Source organism: Scyliorhinus canicula, chromosome 14 (genome assembly GCF_902713615.1).
Source record: "Scyliorhinus canicula chromosome 14, sScyCan1.1, whole genome shotgun sequence".
NCBI lineage: Eukaryota > Metazoa > Chordata > Chondrichthyes > Carcharhiniformes > Scyliorhinidae > Scyliorhinus > Scyliorhinus canicula.
Genome location: NC_052159.1, coordinates 5,737,921 through 5,754,810, shown reverse-complemented (window position 1 = coordinate 5,754,810; position 16,890 = coordinate 5,737,921). Strand labels below are relative to the sequence as shown.

At 52.6% G+C, this 16,890-nt stretch overlaps 1 protein-coding gene across 1 annotated transcript in view; it reads left to right on the top strand.

The window, feature by feature from the left end:
• Positions 1 to 16,890, top strand: part of clpb (caseinolytic mitochondrial matrix peptidase chaperone subunit B) — a 185,513-nt gene that overhangs the window by 53,849 nt on the left and 114,774 nt on the right. Inside the window, exon 4 of the mRNA XM_038818471.1 lies at positions 12,569 to 12,672. Within this exon, the coding sequence (XP_038674399.1) occupies positions 12,569 to 12,672 (104 nt within the window). The remainder of the gene's footprint in view (positions 1 to 12,568; positions 12,673 to 16,890) is intronic.

Here is a 16,890-nt window from a genome sequence, read left to right as displayed (position 1 = left end):
CCCCCCCCCGGTACAGTGTACCCTGGATCTCTCCCCTCCCTCCACTCTGGCGTTCCCCAGGCTCCCCCCCCCCCCCTTCGTTCCGCCGTCTCCCCCCCCGGTATAGTGTACCCTGGATCTCTCCTCTCCCTCCACTCTGGCGTTCCCCAGGCTCCCCCCCCCCCCCGCCCCGCAGTAACCCCTTCGTTATGTCGGGGCCAATACATTTGTTTCATTTTCAAACTTGGATGAAAAGCGGGTGGAGAAACAAAACTACGCAGACATAATATAACTGCTGAGTTATATTGTTTGGAAATCTGGTAAAATGCTGGAGATAGGCAGCAAATATTTGGTAAAAAAGAGACAGGGGAATGTTTAAGCTGTTGAACTTTATTTACTCATAATTAATGCCTTTAAGTGACAATGTAGTGGTTAAGATACCTGACGAACGATGCAGAAAACATAAGTCTGAAAACACTGTGGTAATTAGCAAATTTCAAATTGCTGCCAAATAAAACGCTGGTCTCATTTGAAGTAACCATGAATCTCTCATTCAAGAAAACCTCACTGGTTCACTCACGTCCCTTCCGGGAACCAAACTGGTCACCTTCGCCAATCTGCCAACATGTGACGCCAGGCTCTGCACCATCAATGTTGACTGTTCACAGCCCTATGAAGTATCAAACCAGCGATTCCCAAACTCCAATTATGGTTCATAAAACTCCTTCTTCTTTGGGTTGTGAGCTGGCATTTGTTGCCCATTCTTAATTTCCCTTAATGTGGAGATGCCAGCGTTGGACTGGGATGAGCACAGTAAGAAGTCTGACAACACCAGGTTAAAGTCCAACAGGTTTGTTTCAAACACGAGCTTTCGGAGCACAGCTCCTTCCTCAGGTGAATGGAGAGGTATGTTCCAGAAACATTTATATGGACAAAGTCAAAGATGCCAGACAATGCTTAGAATGCGAGCATTTGCGGGTAATCAAATCTTTACAGATCGAGAGATAGGGGATAATCCCAGGTTAAAGAGGTGTGAATTGTCTCAAGCCAGGACAGTTGGTAGGATTTCGCAAGTCCAGGCCAGATACTTGGGGCAGCACGGTAGCATTGTGGATAGCACAATCGTTTCACAGCTCCAGGGTCCCAGGTTCGATTTCGGCTTGGGTCACTGTCTGTGCGGAGTCTGTACATCCTCCCCGTGTGTGCGTGGGTTTCCTCCGGGTGCTCCGGTTTCCTCCCATGGTCCAAAGATGTGCAGGTTGCCATTGATTGGCCATGATAAATTGCCCTTAGTGTCCAAAATTGCCCTTAGTGTTTGGTGGGGTTACTGGGTTATGGGGATAGGGTGGAGGTGTTAACCTTGGGTAGGGTGCTCTTTCCAGGAGCCGGTGAAGACTCGATGGGCCGAATGGCCTCCTTCTGCACTGTAAATTCTATGTTCTATACCAGGGGTGGGCAAACTTCCGTGCAAGGGCCACATTCAGAAATTCACAATTTTAAAGGGCCGCATAGTATATTAATGAATAGTCCCGGTTGTAACCAATTAGCGTGCGGCATATACCTCAGCGCTTCCCCCGGCGGCATCCTGCCTTTAGCCCTCTTTTTCTCTACTTTTCAAAAATGGCGCTTCACGCGGTTATGATTCTGGGCGCCTCATATAGAACATAGAACGGTACAGCACAGACCAGGCCCTTCAGCCCTCGATGTTATGCCGAGCAATGATCACCCTACTCAAGTCAACGTATCCACCCTATACCAGTAACCCAACAGCCCCCCCATTAACCTTATAAAAAATATATAAAACATTTAAAAAAAATAAAAAGTTTTTAATAAATTTTTTTTTTTTTTTTTAATGGCTTGATCTTGGTGGGCCGCATAAAGACCTGCCCACCCCTGTTCTATACTAATTTCCCTTGTTAGACCATTTTGGGGTCATTTAAGAGTCAACCACTTTGCTGTGGGTCTGGAGTCACATGTAGGCCAGACCGGGTAAGGGCGGCAGATTTCCGTGCCCTAAAGGACATTCGTGAACCAGATAGGTTTATACAACATTGACAATAGTATCATGGTCACCATCACTGAGACTAGCTTTATATTCCAGATTTATTAACTGAATTTTAATTCCACCAGCTGCCGGGGTGGGATTTGAGCCCATGTCCCCAGAACATTAGGGCCTGGGGCCTCTGTTCAGTGACATTACCACCACACCACCGTCTCCCCCAGGGAAAGAGAGACACCTTGGGATGTTTTAATGCATTTGAGGTGCTTTATTGTTCTTGGAATGAAGAACAAATGCCGGTTTTGCGATCAACACGCATGTACTGAGAATAAATGATTAAATCCATGTATAAACCTCAAAGTTTAAACACTGCCGCCTGAGTACATGTGTGTGTGTTTTCCACTCGTGTTCTGTCTCTTAATTTCTGTTTGTCTTGGCTTCCCTGAATTAGTGTTATTCTTGGAGCAGCCAAACAAAAGAGTTCAAGTCCAAGGACCTGGACTCATAATCTAGGCTCACACTCCCAGTATAGCATTGAGGGAGAGCTGCACTGTCAGAGGGTCAGTACTGAGGGAGAGCTGCACTGTCAGAGGGTCAGTACTGAGGGAGTGCCGCACTGTCAGAGGGTCAGTACTGAGGGAGTGCTGCACTGTCAGAGGGTCAGTACTGAGGGAGAGCTGCACTGTCAGACGGACAGTACTGAGGGAGAGCTGCACTGTCAGAGGGTCAGTACTGACGGAGTGCCGCACTGTCAGAGGGTCAGCACTGAGGGAGTGCCGCACTGTCAGAGGGTCAGCACTGAGGGAGAGCTGCACTGTCAGAGGGTCAGTACTGAGGGAGTGCCGCACTGTCAGAGGGTCAGTACTGAGGGAGTGCTGCACTGTCAGAGGGTCAGTACTGACGGAGTGCTGCACTGTCAGAGGGTCAGCACTGAGGGAGTGCCGCACTGTCAGAGGGTCAGTACTGACGGAGTGCTGCACTGTCAGAGGGTCAGTACTGAGGGAGTGCTGCACTGTCAGAGGGTCAGCACTAAGGGAGTGCCGCACTGTCAGAGGGTCAGTACTGAGGGAGTGCCGCACTGTCAGAGGGTCAGTACTGAGGGAGTGCTGCATTGTCAGAGGGCCAGAACTGAGGGAGTGCTGCACTGTCAGAGGGTCAGCACTGAGGGAGTGCTGCACTGTCAGAGGGTCAGAACTGAGGGAGTGCTGCACTGTCAGAGGGTCAGCACTGAGGGAGTGCTGCACTGTAAGAGGGTCAGTACTGAGGGAGTTCCGCACTGTCAGAGGGTCAGTACTGAGGGACTGCCGCACTGTCAGAGGGTCAGTACTGAGGGAGTGCTGCAGTGTCAGAGGGTCAGTACTGAGGGAGTGCTGCACTGTCAGAGGGTCAGTACTGAGGGAGTGCCGCACTGTCAGAGGGTCAGTACTGAGGGAGTGTAGTACTGTCAGAGTCTCTGTACTGAGGGACTGCCGCACTGTCAGAGGGTCAGTATTGAGGGAGTGCTGCACTGTCAGAGGGTCAGTACTGAGGGAGTGCTGCACTGTCAGAGGGTCAGTACTGAGGGAGTGCTGCACTGTCAGAGGGTCAGTACTGAGGGAGTGCCGCGCTGTCAGAGGGTCAGTACTGAGGGAGAGCTGCACTGTCAGAGGGTCAGTACTGAGGGAGTGTCGCACTGTCAGAGGGTCAGTACTGAGGGAGTGCTGCACTGTCAGAGGGTCAGTACTGACGGAGTGCCGCACTGTCAGAGGGTCAGCACTGAGGGAGTGCCGCACTGTCTGAGGGTCAGTACTAACGGAGTGCTGCACTGTCAGAGGGTCAGTACTGAGGGAGTGCTGCACTGTCAGAGGGTCAGCACTGAGGGAGTGCCGCACTGTCAGAGGGTCAGTACTGAGGGAGTGCCGCACTGTCAGAGGGTCAGTACTGAGGGAGTGCTGCATTGTCAGAGGGTCAGAACTGAGGGAGTGCTGCACTGTCAGAGGGTCAGCACTGAGGGAGTGCTGCACTGTCAGAGGGTCAGAACTGAGGGAGTGCTGCACTGTCAGAGGGTCAGCACTGAGGGAGTGCTGCACTGTAAGAGGGTCAGTACTGAGGGAGTTCCGCACTGTCAGAGGGTCAGTACTGAGGGACTGCCGCACTGTCAGAGGGTCAGTACTGAGGGAGTGCTGCAGTGTCAGAGGGTCAGTACTGAGGGAGTGCTGCACTGTCAGAGGGTCAGTACTGAGGGAGTGCCGCACTGTCAGAGGGTCAGTACTGAGGGAGTGTAGTACTGTCAGAGTCTCTGTACTGAGGGACTGCCGCACTGTCAGAGGGTCAGTACTGAGGGAGTGCTGCAGTGTCAGAGGGTCAGTACTGAGGGAGTGCCGCACTTTCAGAGGGTCAGTACTGAGGGAGTGCTGCACTGTCAGAGGGTCAGTACTGAGGGAGTGCTGCACTGTCAGAGGGTCAGTACTGAGGGAGTGCCGCGCTGTCAGAAGGTCAGTACTGAGGGAGTGCTGCACTGTCAGAGGGTCAGTACTGAGGGAGTGCTGCACTGTCAGAGGGTCAGTACTGAGGGAGCGCCGCACTGTCAGAGGGTCAGTACTGAGGGAGTGCTGCACTGTCAGAGGGTCAGTACTGAGGGAGTGCCGCACTGTCAGAGGGTCAGTACTGAGGGAGGGCTGCACTGTCAGAGGTGCAGTGGATGTGAAAGGTTGGAGCATTATTCAAAGAAGGAGCAGGCAATCGTCCCTGGAGTCTATGCCAATGATATCATTCAACTCAACACCATGAGGAAGACCAGATGATCAGGGTCATTATCACATTGCTGTTTGTGGGACCCTGCTGTGTTCAAATTATCTTCCATGTTTCCTGTGTTGCAATAGAGACTGGGCATCAAAAGCATGCCATTGGCTATAAAATTCTTTTGGATGTGATGGGCACTATAGAAATGCACCTTTTGCTTTCTTGTGAAAATCTTTATCAGGCCACGATTAGGCTACACAAGCCACTGGTGATGCTTTGCCCTGAGCAGCTGTTTATTTGATGTTGGGCTCTTGTTGCTGATCCAGGACGTTGCTCTGGGTTTGATGTGACACCTCGGATGTTTACCTAGCTGTCCAGCGGCCCCACTGCTCAGGAGAAAGCCACGTCCATATTTAATTGACCCATCGCACGTTCTGTTTCCCAGCACCCTGGCCATTGTGTGTGTGTCCAAGGAGCCTCTCTGGGATCAGCAATCGCCCTGGTTCACCACACATGACCACCCTATTTACTTCGGTTTTTTTCAGAACTCAATCGGATCAACTGCCCTTTTGCACCCCCACCCCCGCTCCACGTTAGTTGTTAGCCTGCCTGATTGTAATTACCATTCCCAAGTTTAAATGTTTGACAGGATGATAGCCTGAACAAAGTGTTTTACCGGTTCTCATGTACTCTCTCTTACCCAATCTGTGCCTGATTTTCTCATAACTCTCATTCCCTTTCCCTCACTCGCTCTTCCTGGCTGTCTCCCCTCGCTCGCTCACCCTGGCTGTCTCCCCTCGCTCGCTCTCCCTGGCTGTCTCCCCTCGCTCGCTCACCCTGGCTGTCTCCCCTCGCTCGCTCTCCCTGGCTGTCTCTCCTCGCTCGCTCTCCCTGGCTGTCTCCCCTCGCTCGCTCTCCCTGGCTCTCTCCCCTCGCTCGCTCTCCCTGGCTCTCTCCCCTCGCTCGCTCTCCCTGGCTGTCCCTCCTCGCTCGCTCTCCCTGGCTGTCTCCCCTCGCTCGCTCTCCCTGGCTGTCTCCCCTCGCTCGCTCTCCCTGGCTGTCTCTCCTCGCTCGCTCTCCCTGGCTGTCTCCCCTCGCTCGCTCTCCCTGGCTGTCTCCCCTCGCTCGCTCTCCCTGGCTGTCTCCCCTCGCTCGCTCTCCCTGGCTGTCTCCCCTCGCTCGCTCTCCCTGGCTGTCTCTCCTCGCTCGCTCTCCCTGGCTGTCTCCCCTCGCTCGCTCTCCCTGGCTGTCTCTCCTTGCTCGCTCTCCCTGGCTCTCTCCCCTCGCTCGCTCTCCCTGGCTGTCTCTCCTCGCTCGCTCTCCATGGCTGTCTCCCCTCGCTCGCTCTCCCTGGCTGTCTCCCCTTGCTCGCTCTCCCTGGCTGTCTCTCCTCGCTCGCTCTCCCCGGCTGTCTCTCCTCGCTCGCTCTCCCCGGCTGTCTCCCCTTGCTCGCTCTCCCTGGCTGTCTCCTCGCTCGCTCTCCCTGGCTGCCTCTCCTCACTCGCTCTCCATGGCTGTCTCCCCTCGCTCGCTCTCCCTGGCTGTCTCCCCTTGCTCGCTCTCCCTGGCTGCCCCTCCTCGCTCGCTCTCCCTGGCTCTCTCCCCTCGCTCGCTCTCCCTGGCTGTCCCTCCTCGCTCGCTCTCCCTGGCTGTCTCTCCTCGCTCGCTCTCCCCGGCTGTCTCTCCTCACTCGCTCTCCCTGGCTCTCTCCCCTCGCTCGCTCTCCCTGGCTGTCTCCCCTCGCTCGCTCTCCCTGGCTGCCTCTCCTCGCTCGCTCTCCCCGGCTGTCTCTCCTCACTCGCTCTCCCTGGCTCTCTCCCCTCGCTCGCTCTCCCTGGCTGTCTCCCCTCGCTCGCTCTCCCTGGCTGTCTCTCCTCGCTCGCTCTCCCTGGCTGTCTCCCCTCGCTCGTTCTCCCTGGCTGCCTCTCCTCGCTCGCTCTCCCTGGCTGTCTCCCCTCGCTCGTTCTCCCTGGCTGCCTCCCCTCGCTCGCTCTCCCTGGCTGTCTCTCCTCGCTCACTCACCCCGGCTGTCTCTCCTCACTCGCTCTCCCCGGCTATCTCTCTTCGCTCGCTCTCCCCGGCTGTCTCTCCCTCTCGCTCTCCCCGGCTGACTCCCCTCGCTCGCTCTCCCTGGCTGTCTCCTCGCTCGCTCTCCCTGGCTGTCTCTCCTCGCTCGCTCTCCCTGGCTGTCTCCTCGCTCGCTCTCCCTGGCTCTCTCTCCTCGCTCGCTCTCCCTGGCTGACTCCCCTCGCTCGCTCTCCCTAGCTGTCTCCCCTCACTCGCTCTCCCTGGCTGTCTCCTCGCTCGCTCTCCCTGGCTGACTCCCCTCGCTCGCTCTCCCTGGCTGTCTCCCGTCGCTCACTCTCCCTGGCTGTCTCTCTTCGCTCGCTCTCCCGGCTGTCTCTCCCTCTCGCTCTCCCTGGCTGTCTCCCCTCGCTCGCTCTCCCTGGCTGTCTCCCCTCACTCGCTCTCCCTGGCTGTCTCCCCTCGCTGCTCTCCCTGGCTGTCGCCCCTCGCTCGCTCTCCCTGGCTCTCTCCCCTCGCTCGCTCTCCCTGCCTGGCCGCCTCGCTCTTCTCCCTGGCTGTCTCCCCTCGCTCGCGCTCCCTGGCTGTCTCTCCTCGCTCGCTCTCCCTGGTTGTCTCCCCTCGCTCGCTCTCCCTGGCTGTCTCCCCTCGCTCGCTCTGCCCGGCATTCACTCCTCGCTCGCTCTCCCTGGCTGTCTCTCCTCACTCGCTCTCCCTGGCTGTCTCCCCTCGCTCGCTCTCCCCGGCTGTCTCTCCTCGCTCGCTCTCCCTGGCTGTCTCCCCTCGCTCGCTCTCCCCGGCTGTCTCTCCTCGCTCGCTCTCCCCGGCTGTCTCTCCTCGCTCGCTCTCCCTGGCTGTCTCTCCTCGCTCGCTCTCCCTGGCTATCTCCCCTCGCTCGCTCTCCCCGGCTGTCTCTCCTCGCTCGCTCTCCCTGGCTCTCACTCTCGCTCGCTCTCGCTGGCTGTCTCCCCTCACTCGCTCTCCCTGGCTGTCTCCCCTCACTCGCTCTCCCTGGCTTTCTCTCCTCGCTCGCTCTCCCTGGCTCTCACTCTCGCTCGCTCTCCCTGGCTCTCACTCTCGCTCGCTCTCCCTGGCTGTCTCTCCTCGCTCGCTCTCCCTGGCTCTCACTCTTGCTCGCTCTCCCTGGCTCTCACTCTCGCTCGCTCTCCCCGGCTGTCTCTCCTCGCTCGCTCTCCCCTGGCTGTCTCTCCTTGCTCGCTCTCCCTGGCTCTCACTCTCGCTCGCTCTCCCTGGCTGTCTTTCCTCGCTCGCTCTCCCCGGCCGCCTCTCGCTCGCTCTCCCTGGCTGTCTCCCCTCACTCGCTCTCCCTGGCTTTCTCTCCTCGCTCGCTCTCCCTGGCTCTCACTCTCGCTCGCTCTCCCTGGCTCTCACTCTCGCTCGCTCTCCCTGGCTGTCTCTCCTCGCTCGCTCTCCCTGGCTCTCACTCTTGCTCGCTCTCCCTGGCTCTCACTCTCGCTCGCTCTCCCTGGCTGTCTCTCCTCGCTCGCTCTCCCTGGCTGTCTCTCCTTGCTCGCTCTCCCTGGCTCTCACTCTCGCTCGCTCTCCCTGGCTGTCTTTCCTCGCTCGCTCTCCCCGGCCGCCTCTCGCTCGCTCTCCCTGGCTGTCTCCCCTCGCTCGCTCTTCCTGTTCTCGCTCGCTCGCTGTCTGTCAGATCTGATGTAAATCAGTTTTCACTAACTTATTGCTCACCCACAGTACTTAGCTTTGTGCTTTCGCACTATCTGCTCCATCCAGGACATCCGAGTGATGGCGCCTCAGTCAAATGCTCGTGCTTTGTCCATCTCACAAGATAATTACAGATGAGGGAGGCCATTCAGACCCTAACAGAAATCCCAACATCACACATTGCAACATCTGATTGGGCTTTGCTTCCATGAGGCTGGATGGTAATTGGTCACTCTGTGTGTGATAATGATGAGAACATAAGGTGTGAGAGCAGGTTTAGGCAATGCTGCTCCTGTGCCTATTCCACCATCCTGTAAGACCTTTGCAGTGGACTTGTTTTCACAGTCAAGGTCTGAGTTAACAACTCGCTGAAAGCTATGGTGTAGGTACCGTCGCCGAATGGTTATGTTACTGGACAGGTAACAAGTAGATTTCAACTAATAAATTCAAAACTAATGACCCATTGCAATAGAGGTCAGCCAACTGACCGCATACACTATTAAACTCTTTATCCATTGTCTTGAGGCTGGTTCTAGAACTCGGGGACACGGTTTCAGAATAAGGGGTCTCCCTATTAAGACGGAGATGAGGAGGAATTTCTTCCCTCAGAGGGTTGTTAGCGTTTGGAATTCTGCCCCCGGGGAGCAGTGGAGGCTGTGGGTCAGCGATTATGTTCAAGGCCGAGGGAGTAATGGAGGACAGACAGGAAAGTGGAATTAAGGCCAAAATCCGATCAGCCATGATCTTACAGGAAGATATAGACCGGATGGTCAAATGGGCAGATTGGTTGCAGATAGAATTTATCCCTGAACAATATGACGTGATACACGTTGGGAGGAGAAATTTGACAAGGAAGTATTCAATGAACAGCATGACACGAGGAAGCAGGTTTGAGGGGCCAAATGGCCTGATCCTACTTCCGTTTCTTATGTTCACAAGAGTCCCAGATCTCTACATCACAATTTGAGCATTTAAGCTCAGAAAATAAGGAAATAAAAAAGCATTCTCGCTAGAAGATGTCAGATTATCGTAAAAATCAACTGGCCCACTATTGACCCTTTATGGAAGGAAATCTGCCCTCCTCACCCAATCCCGTGACTCCAATCCCACATCACATCCTGGAAGGTGATTTGTGGAAATCCTTGGGGAAGCTGCCACATGTCTTAACTCGTGCCACGTTCTGTTCATCCATCACCCCTGTCTGTAGCTCACCCACATCAGCTCCCACTCTGGCAACAGCTCGATTTTAAAATTCTCATCCATGTTTTCAGATCCCTCCATGGCCTTGCTCCTCACTCTCAATCTCCTCCACCCCTACAACCCTCGGAGATCTCCGCGCTCCTCCAATTCTAACCTCTTAAGGGCTGGTTTAGCACAGGGTGAAATAGCTGGCTTTTAAAGCAGACCACGACAGGCCAGCAGCACGGGTTCAATCCCCGTACCGGCCTCCCCAAACAGACGCCGGAATGTGGCGACTCGGGACTTTTCACAGTAACTTCATTGAAGCCCACTGGTGACAATAAGCGATTATTATTATTACGTCTTTGGCCCTTGGCTGTCCAATAATTACAGTCACCAGTTTTGTCCATTTAAACACAATTACTGTTTATTTATAACAAGAACTACCATGAAATATGCAGCACGGTAGCATTGTGGATAGCACAATCGCTTCACAGCTCCAGGGTCCCAGGTTCGATTCCGGCTTGGGTCACTGTCTGTGCGGAGTCTGCACATCCTCCCCGTGTGTGCGTGGGTTTCCTCCGGGTGCTCTGGTTTCCTCCCACAGTCCAAAGATGTGCAGGTTAGGTGGATTGGCCATGCGAAATTGCCCTTAGTGTCCAAAATTGCCCTTAGTGTTGGGTGGGGTTACTGGGTTATGGGGATAGGGTGGAGGTGTTGACCTTGGGTCGGGTGCTCTTTCCAAGAGCCGGTGCAGACTCGATGGGCCGAATGGCCTCCTTCTGCACTGTAAATTCTATCTCTGTAATCTATGGTTAACAACCTACCACCCACTTTAACTGTCCCACCTTTTACACAGCCAAAGAGATAATGCTGGAAAATCTCAGCAAGTCTGGCAGCATCTGTAGGGAGAGAAAAGAGCTAACGTTTCGAGTCCGATGACTCTTTGTCAAAGCTAACAGACAGAGAAAGTGGGAAATATTTATACTGTGGAGTGAGAATGAAAGATGAGTCATAGCCACAGAAACCCAGGGAAACCGGGTGCTAATGGCCACAGATACCAAGGGGAAAGAGTGTTAATGGCAGTCCCCAGAGAGAACAAAAGATGTGAAAGGTCAAACAGCAGGGAAACTAACATCAGAGGATGAACTGTAGATGTGGGGGGAGGGGAAGGGGAAGCAAAGTAGAGAAAGGGTAAGGAAAGGTGCATAAGATTGGGGGGGTTAAATATATATTAAGAAAGACAAGAAAGAAAGAAATGGTAAAAGACAGTTAAAATGAAATGGGATGGAAACAAATGGGTCGAGGTGGGGTAGAGCTGATCATCTGAAGTTGTTGAATTCGATGTTCAGGCCGGAAGGCTGTAGCGTGCCTAACCGGAAGATGAGATGTTGTTCCTCCAGTTTGCGTTGCGCTTCACTGGAACATTGCAACAGGCCAAGAACAGGCATGTGGGCATGGGAGCAGGGTCTTGTGTTAAAATAGCAAGCAGTTAAATTGTCTATTGTTAAAACAGGAAGGTCAGGATCCTGAATGCGCAGAGACCGAAGATGCTCAGCAAAGCGATCACCCAGTCTGCGTTTGGTCTCTCCGATATAGAGGAGACCACATTGGGAGCAGTGAATGCAGTAGACCAAATGGGAAGAGATGCAAGTGAAATGCTGCTTAACCTGGAATGAGTGTTTGGGGCCTGGGATGTTAAGTATGGAAGAGGTAAAGGGGCAGGTGTTACGCCTTCTGCGATTGCATGGGAAGGTGGCATGGGTGATAGGAGAGGTACTGGGTATGGTGGAGGAGTGGACTAGATTTTCTCGGAGGGAACGGTCTCTGTGGAATGCTGACAGAGGGAGTGAAGGGAAGATGTGTTTGGTGGTGGCATCACGCTGGAGTTGGCGAAAATGGCGGAGGAGTATGCTACGGAGGCTGGTGGGATGAAATGTGAGAACGAGGGGACTCTATCCTTGTTCTGGGAGGGAGTGGAGGGGGCGAGGGTAGTGACGCGGGAGATGGACCGCACACTGTTGAGGGCCCTGTCAACAACTGTAGGTGGGAAATCACGGTTGAGGAAGAAGGAACACATTTTCGAAGCACCATTTTGGAAAGTGGCATCGTCGGAACAAATGCGACGGAGGCGAAGGAGTTGAGAGAAAGGGATGGAGTCCTTACAGGGTGTAGGGTGCGAAGAGCTGTAGTCCAGATAGCTGTGGAACTCAGTGGGCGTTACACACGCACACAAGACAGACAAGCACAGAGGGGAGGGGAAGGGGTAAAAAAAATAAGTATGAAGATCAAAAGGTCTTTGCTTCAGATGGTGAATTCCTTTAGCACACTGTCTTCACAGTCCCCTTGCAGGTTAAAGCCGGTGATGGTCCTCTTTGTAAAGTAATTCATTCAAGGATCCAGTAGTTTAGAAAAATGTAGTACTCTCAGGTTTTCTGGACAGACACTTTATTTCCAATCAAACTGGGCCTCAGGCTCGAGGTTTGCATTCAGGCCTCTGTCTTTCTGTAGAGAGAGTTGGTCGGTTGTGCGTCACAGACAGTCACCAAGGCCGGAATCAGACCCAGGTCCCTAGTGCTGTGAGGGAGCTACGCTGTGCCACCGTGCCGACCCTTACATTATATAAATAAAATATATAAAGCTGCGATATAAATTAGGGGCGGCACAGTGGTGCAGTGGTTAGCACTGCTGCCTCACAGCACCAGGTTCGATTCCCGGCTTGGGTCACTGTCTGTGCGGAGTCTGCACGTTCTCCCCATTTCTGCGTGGGTTTCCTCCGGGTGCTCCGGTTTCCTCCCACAGTCCAAAGATGGGCAGGTTTAAGTTACGGGGATAAGGTGGGGGACTGGGCCTAGTTAGGGTGCTCTTTCGGAGGGTCGGTGCAGTCCCGATGGGCCGAATTGCCTCCTTCTGCCCTGTCTGGATTCTATGATTTCATTAAGTACAAGCTGTTGCTGACTGTGTTTGTTTTATTCGCAGAGTGGTGAAGGTTCTGTTAGCCGCTGGTGCAGATCCCAATATCGGAGATGGGTTCAGTAACGTGTATGAGATGTCAAAGGAGAAGCGTATCCATTCTCTGGAAGGTGTGTGGTTGGATCTCATTACATTACACAACAAAGTGATGTCGGACTGCCCCTATCCTAAAATACCCCAAATCCTTTACCCCTACCACCCCTGTGCTCGCTGGTCTGCATTGTACCCCAGTCTGAGAACACCTCAGTTTAAAAATTCTCATCCTTGTTTTCAAATCCCTCCATGGTCTGATCTCTGTGACCTCCTCCAGCCGTACAATCCCCCGAGACTCCTCTAATTCTGGCCTCTCGACCACCCTCGATTTTAGTCGCTCCACCTTTGACTGCCTGTCCACAACCCCCAGGATCGAAGCTCTTGATTCCAAACTTCTTCAATCTCTCCCCATCTCTCCTTAAAGATCTTCCTTAAAATCTACCTCTTGTGACCTAGTTTCTGGTATCTCCTTCTGTGGCTCACTGTGAAATTCTCTCTAATCGCACCGCTGTGAAGCACCGTGGGACATTTTAGTCTATTTGAAGGCGCTATGTAAATGCAAATTTTTATTCATAGAATTTACAGTGCAGAAGGAGGCCATTCGGCCCATCGAGTCTGCACTGGCTCTTGGAAAGAGCACCATACCCAAGCCCACACCTCCACCCTATCCCCATAACCCGGTAACCCCACCCAACACTAAGGGCAATTTAGCATGGCCAATCCACCTAACCTGCACATCTTTGGACTGTGGGAGGAAACCGGAGCACCCGGAGGAAACCCACGCACACACGGGGAGGATGTGCAGACTCCGCACAGACAGTGACCCATCCGGAATCGAACCTGGGACCCTGGAGCTGTGAAGCCATTCTGCTATCCACAATGCTACCGGGCTGCCCGTAATTGTTGCTCGTTCCGAGACTTCAAAAGTATCTAAAACAATAATCATACGTTTGCTTCAGCTGGTGGATGCTTAGAAGCAGGAAATTCTATCAACAAAGTGATATCACGGCTTCAAACCCACTCCACAGGTTTCAACACTCAATCCAGTTCAGTACCGAGGAGTGCTGCCCTGTCACGGAATCACAGAAATGTCACAGTGCAGAAGGAGGCCATTCAGCCCATCAGCCATTCAGCCCCCCCCCCGCCCCCCACCTTCCCCGCCCCCCACCTTCCCCGCACAATCTTCCTTTTCAGCTTGGTCCTGCCTCCACCACACTCTCAGGCAGGCCATTCCGCACCTTGTCAGAGGAGCTCAAACCAAGGCCCTGTTTACCCTGTCGGGTGGACCTGAAAGGAAGGTCTGGTGATGCTATTTTGAAGAAGAGCACAGGGGTCTTCTCCTCCGTGTCCTCAACAACACTGACCCGGCCCATGCAGACAGCATTAAAGCAGACGATCAGGTCGTTATCCCGTTGCTGTTTGCGAGAGCTTGGCCTGCGCACAAATTGGCTGCCACATTTCCCAGACTTCCACCTTGGCTACGTTTCAAAAGTATTTCATTGGCTGTGAAGTGCTTTGCGGTGCCAGCCTGGTGTAGCTGCAAGACAGGACTGCTTGCATGTTAAACTGCGGAAGCAACATGCAATCAACTGGGATTTTTAGATTAGATTTATTGTCACGTGTACCGAGGTACAGTGAAAGGTATTGTCCTGCGTACCATTGTTAGGCCGATGGTTCCATACATGAAAAACATAGAACATACAATAAATATATGAGGATACATAATAAAAATACATAAGCATAGACAGTGGGTGAAGTATACGGTATATTGTGCTACCACTGTAGAGAAGATGCGTCGGACGATCACTTCAATCCTTAAGGCCAATTTGGTCTATAAGATCAGTTCGGTCTATAAGAGGGCCATTCAGGAGTCTGGTAACAGTGAGGAGGAAGCTTTCCCCAGGCAGCGGGAGGTGTAAACAGAGTCAATGGATGGGAGGCGGGTTTGTGTGATGGACTACTAAGGAATCCCTCAACCAACAGATCAGATCAAAGCCCTGTAGTCCTGCCACATCTGGTCACGAGCGGTGGTGGACAGTACTATTTGGAAGAATGAATGGTGATCTCCTTGAGACATAACAAGATCCGGAAGATGCTTCGACAGGATTGACACTAGGAGGTTGTTCCCCTGATCAGTGAAATCTGGAACAAGGCGAAAAGTCTCAGGATTTGGGGTCGATCATTTAGGACTGAGATGAGGAGAAATTACTTCACTCCGAGGGTTGTGAATCTGTGGAATTCTCTACTCCTGAGGGTTGTGGGTTTTCCAAGTATGAATATATTCACAGGTACGAAGAACAGATTTGTGATCTCTCTGAATTGAGGGAGATGGAGAGCGGGCAGGAATGTGGAGTTGAGGGAGATCAGCTGAGGACATATTGAATGGCGGAGCAGGCTCGAGGTGCCACATGGTCTTATGTTCCCATCTCTTATGTTCGTATTAAACAATAGCAAGAACATCATGAACATCCCAATCCTCACCAAGCCTACCAAAAGACAAGGCTGAAGCAGTTGAAACCATCTTCAAACGGAAAGGCCGAGTGGATGACTTCAGCCTCCACCTGGGATCACGACCTTCCTATGGTTAGTTTTCATCCCCCATGCTATCAAGAGACAACTGTGCATCCTGGATACAGCAAAGACTACGACATCCGACAACATGACGGTTGTAGTGCCCAAGGCTTGTGTCCTAGGATTAACCATGCCTCCAGCCAAGACGGACAGTTACAACGGTACCCAACAATGTGGAAGATTGCCCAGGTATGTCCTGTTCACCAAAAGCAGGACAAATCCAATCCAGCAAATTACTGCCCAATCAGCCATTCTCGATCATCGGCAAAGTGATGGAAGGTGTCATCGACAGTGCTGTCAATCGACGCAATGACCTTCTTACTGACGCTTAGTTTGGATTCTGCCAGGGCTATTAGAATGGGGAATGGAGTGACGCTAGCATCCCATTAACAAACTAACAAAAGCTTCTACCCTGCCTTCGTACAGGAGCCCGGTTATAGGAGCCCTGCAGTTAAAGTCTGCAAGGCATTCAAGAAATCCATTTTTCCAGGTTTCCCAATAGCTGCACAGATCTGACCTCCAGGCTAAAATCCCGGCCTTTATTTCTCACCCTGTACCTTCTGCGACTCTAATTTACCCGATTACTCTCGCCATCGTTCCCCTTTCCCTTTCTCGTTCCTGAAGTCTGATTGGTTGAGGAGACAAAACTGTTGGTCCCTTGGTTGACTGAAGTCCCAGCTGCCCCACTGCCTGCACTGCGCGGTCACCACTCGCGCTGCCAGCGCGGTACACTTCGAGCCGAAGGACGACAATGTCTAACTGATGGCTCACGTCGCAAGGTGCCTCGCGCAGGAAATTCTGAACCATTGTGTTTCCCAGGGCGGGAGGAATGCCACTTGTTGATTGGGGGAAAACCAACTTCACTCAATACCCCCCCCCCCCCCAACACACACACACACACACACACACACGCACACACAATACCTCTGCAAACCTACCCTGCTAAACACAAACGTATGACGGCAACTGTCACGTCTAATTGAGACAAGCTGCCTTGGCACAGACTGGAAATAAGATATCGGAGACTATGGGCTCCACATTTAATCTGTCATCAAGGAAGATGCAAAATAACCAGATTAACAAAAGACCCCATCTCTCTGGGATCTTGCCATGCACAAAATGGCTCCCCAAATTTTCCAACTTAGCACCTCCAGTTACTTATTCGAAGCGACTGATGTGACGAGGCCCAGCGTGAAATTATAAAACAAAGGGGGGGCCATTCAGCCCATCAGGCCTCTGGGAGCCTGTTATTCGAGTAGAAGCCTATCCCAGTTTTTGATTTCCAAGCTAGGTTCAAATCCAATAACTTTAAAACCACATGAAAACTGCTCATTTTCTTCCCACCCCCATCTACTTTCAATAAGCAAATGAATTCCGACAAGAGTTATTTTATTTGTGTTTACCGTGGCATTATTTATTTCTGTCTCCTCCGCTGCCTGATCTTGATATCTCTATCTATCCATCTCTCGCTCTTCCCCTCTCCACTTTTGTTTTGTTTTTTTAATGTACAAATGTTACGAAAATATTACCAGCATCTGTTTCAGTGCCTACAGAGACAAAGAGGTGAAATTTTCCAGCTAGCCCCAGTGATGGATAGCGCAGGAGTCTCCGGCTGACACTTTATTGAGTTTGCTGCAGTTATCTCATGCACAGACATTTTTTACAAATGATGACTGCTCTGTCACGTCGAACCATGGGGGAAAACAACAATAACGTTTTAATCT